This window comes from Trachurus trachurus (assembly GCF_905171665.1).
Source record: "Trachurus trachurus genome assembly, chromosome: 9".
NCBI lineage: Eukaryota > Metazoa > Chordata > Actinopteri > Carangiformes > Carangidae > Trachurus > Trachurus trachurus.
In genome coordinates this window covers 176,448-190,933 of record NC_139895.1, presented here as the reverse complement: position 1 = coordinate 190,933, position 14,486 = coordinate 176,448, and the positions used below count along the sequence as shown (strand labels likewise).

General features: G+C 44.2%; 2 protein-coding genes across 2 annotated transcripts in view; both read right to left on the bottom strand.

The window, feature by feature from the left end:
- Positions 1-552: 552 nt before the first annotated feature.
- On the bottom strand, positions 553-4,787 carry endog (endonuclease G). The gene is made up of 6 exons (XM_083978383.1): positions 4,616-4,787; positions 3,999-4,192; positions 2,660-2,801; positions 1,764-1,873; positions 1,562-1,643; positions 553-886 (listed from the first exon to the last, which is right to left on the bottom strand). Exons 1-6 carry the CDS (start codon positions 4,784-4,786, stop codon positions 689-691), a joined length of 897 nt encoding a protein of 298 aa, XP_083834509.1. The 5' UTR covers position 4,787; the 3' UTR covers positions 553-688.
- A 2,824-nt stretch (positions 4,788-7,611) lies between these two features.
- ntng2a (netrin g2a) overlaps positions 7,612-14,486 on the bottom strand; it is a gene marked incomplete at both ends in the record, with an annotated part of 64,020 nt that continues 57,145 nt past the window's right edge. The window contains one exon of the mRNA XM_083979786.1: positions 7,612-7,742. Within this exon, the coding sequence (XP_083835912.1) occupies positions 7,612-7,742 (131 nt within the window). The remainder of the gene's footprint in view (positions 7,743-14,486) is intronic.

The window sequence follows — 14,486 nt, the reverse complement described above, 5'->3', positions numbered from 1 at the left end:
GACTTCTGTTTCATGTGTAAAACTCATGAGGACTCTTATTTTGTAGTATTACAAGTTTCACTGACAACTCTTATTTTGTAGTATTACAGTTTTACTGAGGAGAACTTCCTTTTCTGCTGCTGCAACTTCAACAGGACGGGCTCTATATGCAGTCAGTGATGCATTGTGGGTACTGTAGTCCAGTCAACAGCGATGCATTGTGGGTACTGTAGTCCATTAAACAGCGATGCATTGTGGGTACTGTAGTCCAGTCAACAGCGATGCATTGTGGGTACTGTAGTCCAGTCAACAGCGATGCATTGTGGGTACTGTAGTCCAGTCAACAGCGATGCATTGTGGGTACTGTAGTCCATTTAACAGAGATGCATTGTGGGCACTGTAGTCCATTTAACAGAGGTGCATTGTGGGCACTGTAGTCCATTTAACAGAGATGCATTGTGGGCACTGTAGTCCATTCAACAGTGATGCATTGTGGGTACTGTAGTCCAGTCAACAGTGATGCATTGTGGGTACTGTAGTCCATTAAACAGCAATGCATCATGGGTACTGTAGTCCATTCAACAGTGATGCATTGTGGGTACTGTAGTCCAGTCAACAGTGATGCATCATGGGTACTGTAGTCCATTCAACAGTGATGCATTGTGGGTACTGTAGTCCAGTCAACAGCGGTGCATTGTGGGTGCTGTAGTCACTTGTGTGCGATGGCCTGCAGGCTGCCGGTTCTCTTCATGATGTTCGGGACAAACAGAAGTCCCGACGCTCTCTCGATGGTTTCTATGGGAACCAGGAAACGCTCCAGAGGAACCTTCTCGTCGATTGGTTCGTTTGGTAAAACGTAGGAGCGAAGCTCCACCCCCCGGCCGTCCGGCTGCTCCAGGATCAGCACCTGAGGAGACAGTTAGGTCTTTTATATATATCTGTTGCTATGGAGACTGAAGGCTCTACAGATGTTTACTGAACATCTTCAATATCACGTACAACAAACAGTCCGTCATGAAAACCTGCAGCTCTCGTCTCACACAGACTCGTTTTAGAGGGAAATACAAAGCCGGTGTTGTGCTGAAAAGAGACTGCTGATGAGAAACCAGATAATAACACAACGTTACCACACAGAGTTGTTTTAGAGGGAAATACAGAGACTGATGATGAAAAACTGTCCCTGAAGGCAACGTGCATCAGTGGTTTTACATGAATTTCCCTCTAAAACAACTCTGTGTGGTAACGTTGTGTTATTATCTCATAGCGTGGTGAATGTGCAGCTCACAACTTGTCCACCAGAGCGTTGTGGAGTTGTTGGATTGTGTATTTGATGAGTTTGATGGAGGGAAACCAAGAAATCCCATAATGAGCCTCCGTAGCGTAGCTCTGAGCAGCTCACGGCTCTGCTCTGCCGTTCTAAAAACAACTTGCACCGACAATTAAAGGTAACGAACCTACTGCTATGACTATAGGGATTATGGTGATGGACCAATTTGACTAAAAGTTGAACTATCCCTTTACCAGATCCTTCCTGATGATGTCAGACTCATCGGTTTAACTGAAGGTTCATCGTCCGACTCACCTTGAAGAAGTGTGTCGGCACGGCAACGTGGTTTCGTCCAATGACCTGGTAACGGACGTAGAGTTTCCCATCGGCCTCCTGCCTGAAACACACACACACACACACACACACACACACACACACACACACACCTGATGACTTCATCCTACGGCTCCTCCCCCCGGGGGGTGGTTACCGTGGTTACGGTGGTTGCCGTGGTTACCTGGGCAGGTAGAGCGGGCCGGTGCACACGTAGACGTTGAGGTAGCGTCGGGTCAGAGAGCGACTCAGCTTCTCCAGAGAGTTCCAGCTGTTCTGGTTCAGCTGAGGGTTCTGAAGAGACCAACACACACAGATAGTAGATATATCTACATAGATATAGATTTATATATCTATATAGATGTATCCACCTTTTTCCGAACGTCAAAAACGTAGCCTGTTTTGTCGGTTTTGCTCTTCTGGTGGAATTTTATGTTTACGTTTCCATGGTTTCAGTAGTCGCGGTAAATGCATGGATTTCTTTTTCTTTTTTCTTCAATGAAAATCTGTAAAACACATGGATCATCACAGCAGCTTTTAACAGTGGATATCACACAGACTGACATCCGTGTTAAAAGCCAGCGTTAATAGATCCATGCGTTTACCGTAACTATGACAACGACTGAAAACCATGGAAACGTAAACGTACAATTCCACCAAAACCGGCAAACCCATAGATGAGGTTCGGAAACTTGTGGGATATACTGACTAGATGCTGCGTTCCCAGGCAGCTCTACTGAGTGGAATACGTCAACGCGGCGGCCATCTTGGTCAGGGGGAAGCCGTGTCTACTTCCTGCATCAGAGGTCTATCAACCATTAACATCACCACAACTCACTGAATATTCAACCCATTCTCAAGATGTTTGGTTTAATTTTTTTTAATGTATTAAACATACACTTCCATACTCAGACACACACCCACATGCATACATACAGTGAAACATGTTCTACAGGGTCTGACTGGTCTGACAGCTGCTCAGACGTTTATATGTCTATGGTCAGAACCCCCTGACCAAGATGGCCGCCGTGTTGACGTACGCTGAGAAGCAGAAGGCGGTATCTATAGACAGACTCCTACCTGGGGGGCCACGTTGCTCAGGTAGAAGGTGTCGTCCATGGCTTTCTGACTCCACTTGTGATTGGCTGCAGCCGCCAGGTGGCCGCGGTCGAAGCCGCTGCCCCGGTAGTCGCCGTTGGTCGACCGGTGGAACACGTGAACGCTGCAAACACAGGACAGAGCAGACGTCACGGTAACCACAGAGCAGACGTCACGGTAACCACAGAGCAGACGTCACGGTAACCACAGAGCAGACGTCACGGTAACCACAGAGCAGAGGTTTGATTTGTATTTAGATTTGTCTCAAACAAGCACAAGATCAAGTTCAGCTGTCATACATCTATGATTCCAGACAATTTAGAGGATTAAAACATATAACTTTAAAGGGATAGTATCATTTTTTTAAAGTGGGGTTGTATGATCTCCAAATAGCCCCTAAGTACTTTAATTGCAGTAGAAGACTCTCTGCACTCCTCCCGTTAGCAACGCCAGCCCATAATAGCCCTGCCCAGAGATTTACAACATACAGTGTTGTGAACAGACCCAAAGAAACGGCCTATTTTCACGGCCGATCAGCAGTTGGTTCGGTCCAAATAAAAACAGTGTTTTTCCTGCACTTTGAAGGGCTGGAAAAAATTATATTATAGTGAACAATGGAACTGTTTATTATTTTTCAGATAAAACCTCTTTTAGGCCGTGAAAATAGGCCGTTTCTTTGGGTCTGTTCACAACACTGTATGTTGTAAATCTCTGGGCAGGGCTATTATGGGCTGGCGTTGCTAACGGGAGGAGTGCAGAGAGTCTTCTACTGCAATTAAAGTACTTAGGGGCTATTTGGAGATCATACAACCACACTTTTAAAAAAATGCTACTATCCCTTTAAAGGTCCATTGTGTATGAATTCCTCCATCTAGTGTTGTGGTTGTTGTTTATCTCAAGCAACTCAGTCGAATTATTTCATGCTGCATTCAGGTGAAATTGGACAGTGATGATAGATAGACGAGTGGTGTCTACTGTTATTTAGTTTGTTTTCTTGTCACTACTATGTTTCATCATTCTTAATAATATGAAACAGAGAATAATACTGGTGTTTATAGTAAGACAGTGTAACTATAACAACAGAGAGGAGCAGCTACTAGAAGTTTACTTCATCCTGCTCCTTTTCATTCATGGTGACAATGTGCAGCTACATTATGTAAATACTGTAGTTCAACCATGTGTAGAATGTAAACCATGAATGAAATAAATAGAAATGAAATGAAATACTAACTGAGATCCTTTCTAAAAAGAAGTGTAAAGTATCTGTCCAGTTCTTTATAGCTGACCAAGACTTTGTTTGTACTTTTAAACTGTGTCTGACCTGTCGTCCTCCTTGAAGTCGCAGTACTTCCTGTCCGACTGGCCGCTCAGCGACGAGCCGCTCAGCCTCTCGATTACCCACGATGCCGTGCGAGTGCGAGGGTCGTAGGAGGTGACGTAGGACTCTCTGGTCTTGATGTTGGACAACGAGGGGAAGCCATACTTCATCACGGCGCCGGAGCTTCCCGGGCTCACCTGCACAACGGACATCACAGCATGAACGTCAGGCTTCACATATGCGTTTATTATAGGTCTAAGGCTTCACATCTACGTTTATTATAGGTCTAAGGCTTCACATATACATTTATTATAGGTCTAAGGCTTCACGTATACATTTATTATAGGTCAAAGGCTTCACATATACATTTATTATAGGTCTAAGGCTTCACATATACATTTATTATAGGTCTAAGGCTTCACATATAGATTTATTATAGGTCTAAGGCTTCACATATAGATTTATTATAGGTCTAAGGCTTCACGTATACATTTATTATAAGTTTAAGGCTTGTATATACATTTATTGTAAGTTTATTTCATTAACAGAACAAGTTAAATCTTTTAATAACTTATCTAATTCTATTAATATTCTACACACACACACACACACACACGCACCGTCAGCTCTGAGGCGTGGACGCTCGGTACCGGGAGAACCGGGACCAGGTGGAGGAGACCGACTCCTTCCTCCTCCTCTCCCCGGGTCTCGGAGCTCAGGAGGCGGCTGACCGCAGCTCCGACCCCCGCTCCGAGCACCAAGGTCGCTCCGGTCCTCATCCACCGGCTCATGGCGACGGCAGCTCAGCTGTTAGTGATGACGCGCTGTGATGACGTCACACGGCGGCCAACCAACGCGTCGCCATCAAAGACGGTTCAGAAACAAGACGCCTCACTCGGTACCTTTCTATAGGTACTATTCTATAGCCTACTCTGATATGTACTCTTCTATAGGTATTCTTCTATATGTACTATTCTATATGTATTCTTCTATAGCCTACTCTGATATACAGTATATACTCTTCTATAGGTATTCTTCTATATGTACTATTCTATATGTGGCAAGGTGAAGAGGGCCCGGGCGGGGATTGAACCCACACCTCCCGGGTAAGAGTCATACGCGCTTGCCAGTCACCCAAAGGGACATCCCCTTGGCCAAGTAGCCAGGGCACATGATCAATTGGAGGTATAGTGACAGGACCACCACTGTCACATATATATACTCTTCTATATGTACTCTTCGATAGGTATTCTTCTATAGCCTACTCTACAGTATGTACTCTTCTATAGGTATTCTTATATGTACTCTTATTATGTATTCTTCTATATGACTAATCAGTTAGACCTATAAACTCTAGTCTGGGATCAACAGGTTGTTTTGATGAGTTGTTTTAGGTTTAGACTTTACATTATTTACATTATTACATTCTAACATCTGGAAGAGAATTAAAGGTCTGAAGGCATCAATGACTGAATTTCATGTTTTGGTGAACTATTCCTTTAATGTGAAGGATTTCATACTAACATGTAAGTTTTGTTTCACAATAATAAATGTGTGTGTGTAACATACCTTTCATGTGTTGTGAAATGTGTAATATTTGATTAAACGTATCAGTTTCACAGACTTGTTTTAATGTCATCCTTCGACCGTTGGGGTCCCTGTTGCCGTGGAGATGCTCACATCCCATCAAGTTAGTGTTTTATAGAGCGCTGGAATAAGAGAGTAACCACACGCATTGGTCCAATGGAAGCGCCTCCTGGTGGAGGAATATGGCTATTGCAAAAGAACTGACATCTCTGCATTGTTGGTGAATGAGCAAGTGATAGATAGATAGATAGATAGATAGATAGATAGATAGATAGATAGATAGATAGATAGATAGATAGATAGATAGATAGATAGATAGAAAGATACTTTATTTATCCTGAAGGAAATTGAGTTTCTCATCTGCACAATAAACATCATCATTTAACAGCAAGACATTAAAGGCAGTAAAAATGTTCAATAATTTAAGGACATTTATAGATCACCACGTTAATAGCATCATTGAGGATCCTTTACAGATAAACAATAGGAGAGTAAAAAAAACATGAATGTTTCAATCTACATTTTGTAATAAACAAATTATAAGTATAATGTGATATGACCAAGACACCTAAAAACAAAAACACGGCCGTTTTCATCAATTTACCAGCAAGTGGGCAACACACATACATTGGAGTGAATGGGTTTTCTGGGCTCTGTTGCAATACCCATATCCTGCCACTAGGGGCACAAAACCCTTAAACCCTTAAACCCTTAAACCCTTAAACCCTTAAACCCTTACCACGGGAGTCAATGGTGGTGTCCTTACTCTCTTTTACAGCTCTAGTTCTTTATGCGTACGCAGCGTTTATAAACGAACAGGAAATGTAAAGAAACTTCACAATAAAAGTCTCTTGCTCTGAGCTTCTTTTAGTCGCCAGTACAGACAGACCATAATGCAGGCTACATACTGCAGAACACATGACAGACCAGGGTGCATTGTGGGTAATGTAGGAACAGAACGTACGGGAACACGTCGGCACTACGCGGTTCTGTTGGTCTACGACACAAGGACAGGATGTGATGTCATAGATACACGTAGACGGCACCGCTGACGCTGCTGTCCATCGGAACGATGCGTCAACGCGGCGGCCATCTTGGTCAGGGGGAAGTCGTGTCAGCACGGCGGCCATCTTGGTCAGGGGGAAGCCGTGTCAACGCGGCGGCCATCTTGGTCAGGGGGAAGCCGTGTCAATGCGGCAGCCATCTTGGTCAGGGGGAAGCCGTGTCTATCAACCATTAAAATCACCACAACTCACTGGATATTCAACTGTTTGGTTTATTATAAATGTCAGACACATATTTATGATACAACAACAACAACATTTTATTTTTATTATATTAACCCTCCGTTGTCCTTTTGGGTCAAATTGACCCAATCTGTTCCCTTCCTCCATCCTTACTTCTTTCCATTCTTCCCTCCTTCTTCTTCCTTCCCTGAACAAATCTGTTCCATCCATCCATCCATCTTTCTTTCCACAATCCTTTTTCCCTTCGTCCTTCCTTCCTTCCTTTTTGACCCGATTAACCCAATCTGTTCCCTCCCTCCTTTTATCTTTCCTTCCTTTTCCCTTCCTTATTTCCTCCCATATTTCTCTTTGTCCTTCCTTCTTTCCTTCCTTTCTTCCCTTCGTCCTTCCTTCTTCCTTCCTTTTTGACCCAATTGACCCAATCTGTTCCCTCCTTCCTTCTATCTTTCCTTCCTTTTCCCTTCCTTCTTTCCTCCCATCTTTCCCTTTGTCCTTCCTTCTTTCCCTTCGACCTTCCTTCCTTCGTTTCTTCCTTGACCCAGGAGGACAACACCCACATGTATAAATACACTGAAGCGTTTCTATGTCTATGGTCAGAAACCCCTGACCAAGATGGCCGCCGTGTTGACGGTAAATATCTATGGGTGTGATGATGTCATGACAAGTTGAGTACAGAGAGAAAAAAAAAACAATAAACAATCAGTAAACAGTAAACTGGTTCTTCTGGGTTTTCAACCGTTACGTGTGATGTCATCGGTGTGATGTCATCGGGGGGCGTGGCCTCAGCAGGAAGTGGCGGCGAGCAGACTCAGAGCCAGCAGACCGAGCTGTGATGTCACAGTGGAGGCGGAGCCGCCGGCGTCGTCGAGGCAACCGCTCGCCTTCAGACAGACGCTCTTCTCACAGAGGACACCTGCAACACACGATGACATCATCCAATCACAATCAGCCAAATCAATCGCCATATTATACAAGGTAAAAGAAATGTTGAACCAGCGTGCTTTTATATTCTGTATTGTACAATGGTTGTTCCTTACATCACGTACTGTCTAGAAATATGGGGAAAGCATATCCTACCCATAATAACCCATCTTTATTCTTCAAAAAAGAGCTGTAAGGATTATCACTAAGTCAAATTATAGAGAACCATCAAATGATTTATTTATTAAATTAAGGGTCTTCAAATGTATGGACTTAGTGGATTATAAAATAGCATTGATAATGTACAAAGTGTATAACAACTTGTTACCTTGTAAAATTGTGAACATGTTTTAAATAAAAGGGAATGTAGATATGAGCTCCGAGGGAAACGTATGATTGTAAATATATGGAATGCACTTGATGAAGATTTGAAGATGTGCCAGTCAATGTATGAATTCAAACGTTTGTTTAAGAATAAGGTATTTGATAAATATGAGAGATGTGGTTGATGTAGCTGACACTATTATGGAATTAGGTTTGGGATTTTGTACAAGACGATATGATTTTCTGTTTGATGTGATCTGAATAAGTTGATCATGTAAGAAGGGTAAGTAGGTGATAATAAGTTATAGCTTCATCCTATTCCTGTTCGGTTTGGCTCTTTTCTAGTTGAACTGATGTTTTCTGTTGGACTTTTAACTTTGAATGACCTGACCCAAATAAACACATTTTCATTCATTCATCACTGTAGCGATGACATCACCAGGCCCCGCCCACAACGCCACGCCAGCTGAGTGTTTACCTGAGGGCAGTTCCTCTGGAATTCTTTCTACGGCGACATTAACTGTGTTTACATGCACTTCACTTCCCCGGTTTTAATCGGGTTTTTTAAAGCTGTACAGAAATGGCCGTTTGTCCTGTTTGTCGCGCCGAGTTGTCCCGAGCTGCAACACGACACAACACAACACAACACAACACAACACAACACAACATGTGTGTTGTGTTGTGTTGTGTTGTGTTGTGTTGTGTCGTGTGTTGTTGTGTGTTGTTGTGTGTTGTTGTGTGTTGTTGTGTGTTGTTGTGTGTTGTTGTGTGTTGTTGTGTGTTGTCGTGTTGTGTCGTGTCGTGTCGTGTGTTGTTGTGTGTTGTTGTGTGTTGTTGTGTGTTGTTGTGTGTTGTTGTGTTGTGTCGTGTCGTGTCGTGTCGTGTTGTGTGTTGTTGTGTGTTGTTGTGTGTTGTCGTGTTGTGTTGTGTCGTGTCGTGTCGTGTTGTGTGTTGTTGTGTGTTGTTGTGTGTTGTTGTGTGTTGTTGTGTGTTGTTGTGTTGTGTCGTGTCGTGTCGTGTCGTGTTGTGTGTTGTTGTGTGTTGTTGTGTGTTGTCGTGTTGTGTTGTGTTGTGTCGTGTCGTGTTGTGTGTTGTTGTGTGTTGTTGTGTTGTGTCGTGTTGTGTCGTGTTGTGTGTTGTTGTGTGTTGTTGTGTTGTGTCGTGTCGTGTCGTGTTGTGTGTTGTTGTGTGTTGTTGTGTGTTGTCGTGTTGTGTTGTGTCGTGTCGTGTCGTGTTGTGTGTTGTTGTGTGTTGTTGTGTTGTGTCGTGTCGTGTTGTGTCGTGTCGTGTTGTGTGTTGTTGTGTGTTGTTGTGTGTTGTTGTGTGTTGTTGTGTGTTGTTGTGTGTTGTCGTGTCGTGTCGTGTTGTGTGTTGTTGTGTGTTGTTGTGTGTTGTTGTGTGTTGTTGTGTTGTGTCGTGTCGTGTCGTGTTGTGTGTTGTTGTGTGTTGTTGTGTGTTGTCGTGTTGTGTTGTGTCGTGTCGTGTCGTGTTGTGTGTTGTTGTGTGTTGTTGTGTTGTGTCGTGTCGTGTCGTGTTGTGTGTTGTTGTGTGTTGTTGTGTGTTGTTGTGTGTTGTTGTGTGTTGTTGTGTTGTGTCGTGTCGTGTCGTGTTGTGTGTTGTTGTGTGTTGTTGTGTGTTGTTGTGTGTTGTTGTGTGTTGTTGTGTGTTGTTGTGTGTTGTTGTGTGTTGTTGTGTTGTTGTGTGTTGTTGTGTGTTGTTGTGTCGTGTCGTGTCGTGTGTTGTTGTGTGTTGTTGTGTGTTGTTGTGTCGTGTCGTGTCGTGTCGTGTTGTGTGTTGTTGTGTGTTGTTGTGTGTTGTTGTGTTGTGTCGTGTCGTGTCGTGTTGTGTGTTGTTGTGTGTTGTTGTGTGTTGTTGTGTGTTGTTGTGTGTTGTTGTGTCGTGTTGTGTGTTGTTGTGTGTTGTTGTGTGTTGTTGTGTGTTGTTGTGTGTTGTTGTGTGTTGTTGTGTGTTGTTGTGTTGTGTCGTGTCGTGTCGTGTTGTGTGTTGTTGTGTGTTGTTGTGTGTTGTTGTGTGTTGTTGTGTCGTGTCGTGTCGTGTCGTGTTGTGTGTTGTTGTGTGTTGTTGTGTGTTGTTGTGTGTTGTTGTGTGTTGTTGTGTGTTGTTGTGTGTTGTTGTGTTGTGTTGTGTCGTGTTGTGTGTTGTTGTGTGTTGTTGTGTGTTGTTGTGTGTTGTTGTGTGTTGTTGTGTGTTGTCGTGTCGTGTTGTGTGTTGTTGTGTGTTGTTGTGTGTTGTTGTGTGTTGTTGTGTGTTGTTGTGTGTTGTTGTGTGTTGTTGTGTGTTGTTGTGTGTTGTTGTGTGTTGTTGTGTGTTGTCGTGTTGTGTCGTGTCGTGTCGTGTTGTGTGTTGTTGTGTGTTGTTGTGTGTTGTTGTGTGTTGTTGTGTGTTGTCGTGTCGTGTTGTGTGTTGTTGTGTGTTGTTGTGTGTTGTTGTGTGTTGTTGTGTGTTGTTGTGTGTTGTTGTGTGTTGTTGTGTTGTGTCGTGTCGTGTTGTGTGTTGTTGTGTGTTGTTGTGTCGTGTCGTGTTGTGTCGTGTCGTGTTGTGTGTTGTTGTGTGTTGTCGTGTTGTGTCGTGTTGTGTCGTGTCGTGTTGTGTCGTGTCGTGTTGTGTGTTGTTGTGTGTTGTCGTGTTGTGTGTTGTTGTGTCGTGTCGTGTCGTGTTGTGTCGTGTCGTGTCGTGTTGTGTGTTGTTGTGTGTTGTTGTGTGTTGTTGTGTGTTGTTGTGTGTTGTTGTGTGTTGTCGTGTTGTGTCGTGTCGTGTTGTGTGTTGTTGTGTGTTGTTGTGTGTTGTTGTGTGTTGTCGTGTGTTGTTGTGTGTTGTTGTGTGTTGTCGTGTTGTGTCGTGTCGTGTCGTGTCGTGTTGTGTGTTGTTGTGTGTTGTTGTGTCGTGTCGTGTCGTGTTGTGTGTTGTTGTGTGTTGTCGTGTGTTGTTGTGTGTTGTTGTGTGTTGTTGTGTGTTGTCGTGTTGTGTTGTGTCGTGTCGTGTTGTGTGTTGTTGTGTGTTGTCGTGTTGTGTCGTGTCGTGTTGTGTCGTGTCGTGTTGTGTCGTGTTGTGTGTTGTTGTGTCGTGTCGTGTCGTGTTGTGTCGTGTCGTGTCGTGTCGTGTTGTGTCGTGTCGTGTCGTGTTGTGTTGTGTCGTGTCGTGTTGTGTGTTGTTGTGTGTTGTTGTGTGTTGTTGTGTGTTGTTGTGTGTTGTTGTGTGTTGTTGTGTGTTGTCGTGTTGTGTCGTGTCGTGTCGTGTTGTGTGTTGTTGTGTGTTGTTGTGTGTTGTTGTGTGTTGTCGTGTGTTGTTGTGTGTTGTTGTGTGTTGTCGTGTTGTGTCGTGTCGTGTCGTGTCGTGTTGTGTGTTGTTGTGTGTTGTTGTGTGTTGTTGTGTGTTGTTGTGTGTTGTTGTGTGTTGTTGTGTGTTGTCGTGTTGTGTCGTGTCGTGTCGTGTTGTGTGTTGTTGTGTGTTGTTGTGTGTTGTTGTGTGTTGTCGTGTGTTGTTGTGTGTTGTTGTGTGTTGTCGTGTTGTGTCGTGTTGTGTCGTGTCGTGTTGTGTGTTGTTGTGTTGTGTCGTGTTGTGTCGTGTCGTGTTGTGTGTTGTTGTGTGTTGTCGTGTTGTGTCGTGTTGTGTCGTGTCGTGTTGTGTCGTGTCGTGTTGTGTCGTGTTGTGTGTTGTTGTGTCGTGTCGTGTCGTGTTGTGTCGTGTCGTGTCGTGTCGTGTCGTGTCGTGTCGTGTCGTGTTGTGTGTTGTTGTGTGTTGTCGTGTGTTGTTGTGTGTTGTTGTGTGTTGTTGTGTGTTGTCGTGTTGTGTTGTGTCGTGTCGTGTCGTGTCGTGTTGTGTGTTGTGTCGTGTCGTGTCGTGTTGTGTCGTGTTGTGTGTTGTTGTGTGTTGTTGTGTGTTGTTGTGTGTTGTTGTGTGTTGTCGTGTTGTGTTGTGTCGTGTCGTGTCGTGTCGTGTTGTGTGTTGTTGTGTGTTGTTGTGTCGTGTCGTGTCGTGTTGTGTCGTGTTGTGTGTTGTTGTGTGTTGTTGTGTGTTGTTGTGTGTTGTTGTGTGTTGTTGTGTGTTGTTGTGTCGTGTCGTGTTGTGTCGTGTTGTGTGTTGTTGTGTGTTGTTGTGTCGTGTCGTGTCGTGTCGTGTTGTGTTGTGTGTTGTTGTGTGTTGTTGTGTTGTGTCGTGTCGTGTCGTGTCGTGTCGTGTGTTGTTGTGTGTTGTTGTGTGTTGTTGTGTGTTGTTGTGTGTTGTTGTGTGTTGTTGTGTGTTGTTGTGTTGTGTCGTGTCGTGTTGTGTGTTGTTGTGTGTTGTTGTGTGTTGTTGTGTGTTGTTGTGTTGTTGTGTGTTGTTGTGTGTTGTTGTGTCGTGTCGTGTCGTGTCGTGTTGTGTGTTGTTGTGTGTTGTTGTGTGTTGTTGTGTTGTGTCGTGTCGTGTCGTGTTGTGTGTTGTTGTGTGTTGTTGTGTGTTGTTGTGTGTTGTTGTGTGTTGTTGTGTCGTGTTGTGTGTTGTTGTGTGTTGTTGTGTGTTGTTGTGTGTTGTTGTGTGTTGTTGTGTGTTGTTGTGTGTTGTTGTGTTGTGTCGTGTCGTGTCGTGTTGTGTGTTGTTGTGTGTTGTTGTGTGTTGTTGTGTGTTGTTGTGTCGTGTCGTGTCGTGTCGTGTTGTGTGTTGTTGTGTGTTGTTGTGTGTTGTTGTGTGTTGTTGTGTGTTGTTGTGTGTTGTTGTGTGTTGTTGTGTGTTGTTGTCGTGTCGTGTTGTGTGTTGTTGTGTGTTGTTGTGTGTTGTTGTGTGTTGTTGTGTGTTGTTGTGTGTTGTTGTGTGTTGTTGTGTGTTGTTGTGTGTTGTTGTGTGTTGTCGTGTTGTGTCGTGTCGTGTCGTGTTGTGTGTTGTTGTGTGTTGTTGTGTGTTGTTGTGTGTTGTTGTGTGTTGTTGTGTGTTGTTGTGTGTTGTTGTGTTGTGTCGTGTCGTGTTGTGTGTTGTTGTGTGTTGTTGTGTCGTGTCGTGTTGTGTCGTGTCGTGTTGTGTGTTGTTGTGTGTTGTCGTGTTGTGTCGTGTTGTGTCGTGTCGTGTTGTGTCGTGTCGTGTTGTGTGTTGTTGTGTGTTGTCGTGTTGTGTGTTGTTGTGTCGTGTCGTGTCGTGTTGTGTCGTGTCGTGTCGTGTTGTGTGTTGTTGTGTGTTGTTGTGTGTTGTTGTGTGTTGTTGTGTGTTGTTGTGTGTTGTCGTGTGTTGTTGTGTGTTGTTGTGTGTTGTCGTGTTGTGTCGTGTCGTGTCGTGTCGTGTTGTGTGTTGTTGTGTGTTGTTGTGTCGTGTCGTGTCGTGTTGTGTGTTGTTGTGTGTTGTCGTGTGTTGTTGTGTGTTGTTGTGTGTTGTTGTGTGTTGTCGTGTTGTGTTGTGTCGTGTCGTGTTGTGTGTTGTTGTGTGTTGTCGTGTTGTGTCGTGTTGTGTCGTGTCGTGTTGTGTGTTGTTGTGTGTTGTCGTGTGTTGTCGTGTTGTGTCGTGTTGTGTCGTGTCGTGTTGTGTCGTGTCGTGTCGTGTCGTGTTGTGTTGTGTCGTGTCGTGTTGTGTGTTGTTGTGTGTTGTCGTGTTGTGTCGTGTTGTGTCGTGTTGTGTCGTGTCGTGTTGTGTCGTGTCGTGTCGTGTCGTGTTGTGTTGTGTCGTGTCGTGTTGTGTGTTGTTGTGTGTTGTTGTGTGTTGTTGTGTGTTGTTGTGTGTTGTTGTGTGTTGTTGTGTGTTGTCGTGTTGTGTCGTGTCGTGTCGTGTTGTGTGTTGTTGTGTGTTGTTGTGTGTTGTTGTGTGTTGTCGTGTGTTGTTGTGTGTTGTTGTGTGTTGTCGTGTTGTGTCGTGTCGTGTCGTGTCGTGTTGTGTGTTGTTGTGTGTTGTTGTGTGTTGTTGTGTGTTGTCGTGTGTTGTTGTGTGTTGTTGTGTGTTGTCGTGTTGTGTCGTGTCGTGTCGTGTCGTGTTGTGTGTTGTTGTGTGTTGTTGTGTGTTGTTGTGTGTTGTTGTGTGTTGTTGTGTGTTGTTGTGTGTTGTCGTGTTGTGTCGTGTCGTGTCGTGTTGTGTGTTGTTGTGTGTTGTTGTGTGTTGTTGTGTGTTGTCGTGTGTTGTTGTGTGTTGTTGTGTGTTGTCGTGTTGTGTCGTGTTGTGTCGTGTCGTGTTGTGTGTTGTTGTGTGTTGTCGTGTTGTGTCGTGTTGTGTCGTGTCGTGTTGTGTCGTGTCGTGTTGTGTCGTGTTGTGTGTTGTTGTGTCGTGTCGTGTCGTGTTGTGTCGTGTCGTGTCGTGTCGTGTCGTGTCGTGTCGTGTCGTGTCGTGTTGTGTGTTGTTGTGTGTTGTCGTGTGTTGTTGTGTGTTGTTGTGTGTTGTTGTGTGTTGTCGTGTTGTGTTGTGTCGTGTCGTGTCGTGTCGTGTTGTGTGTTGTGTCGTG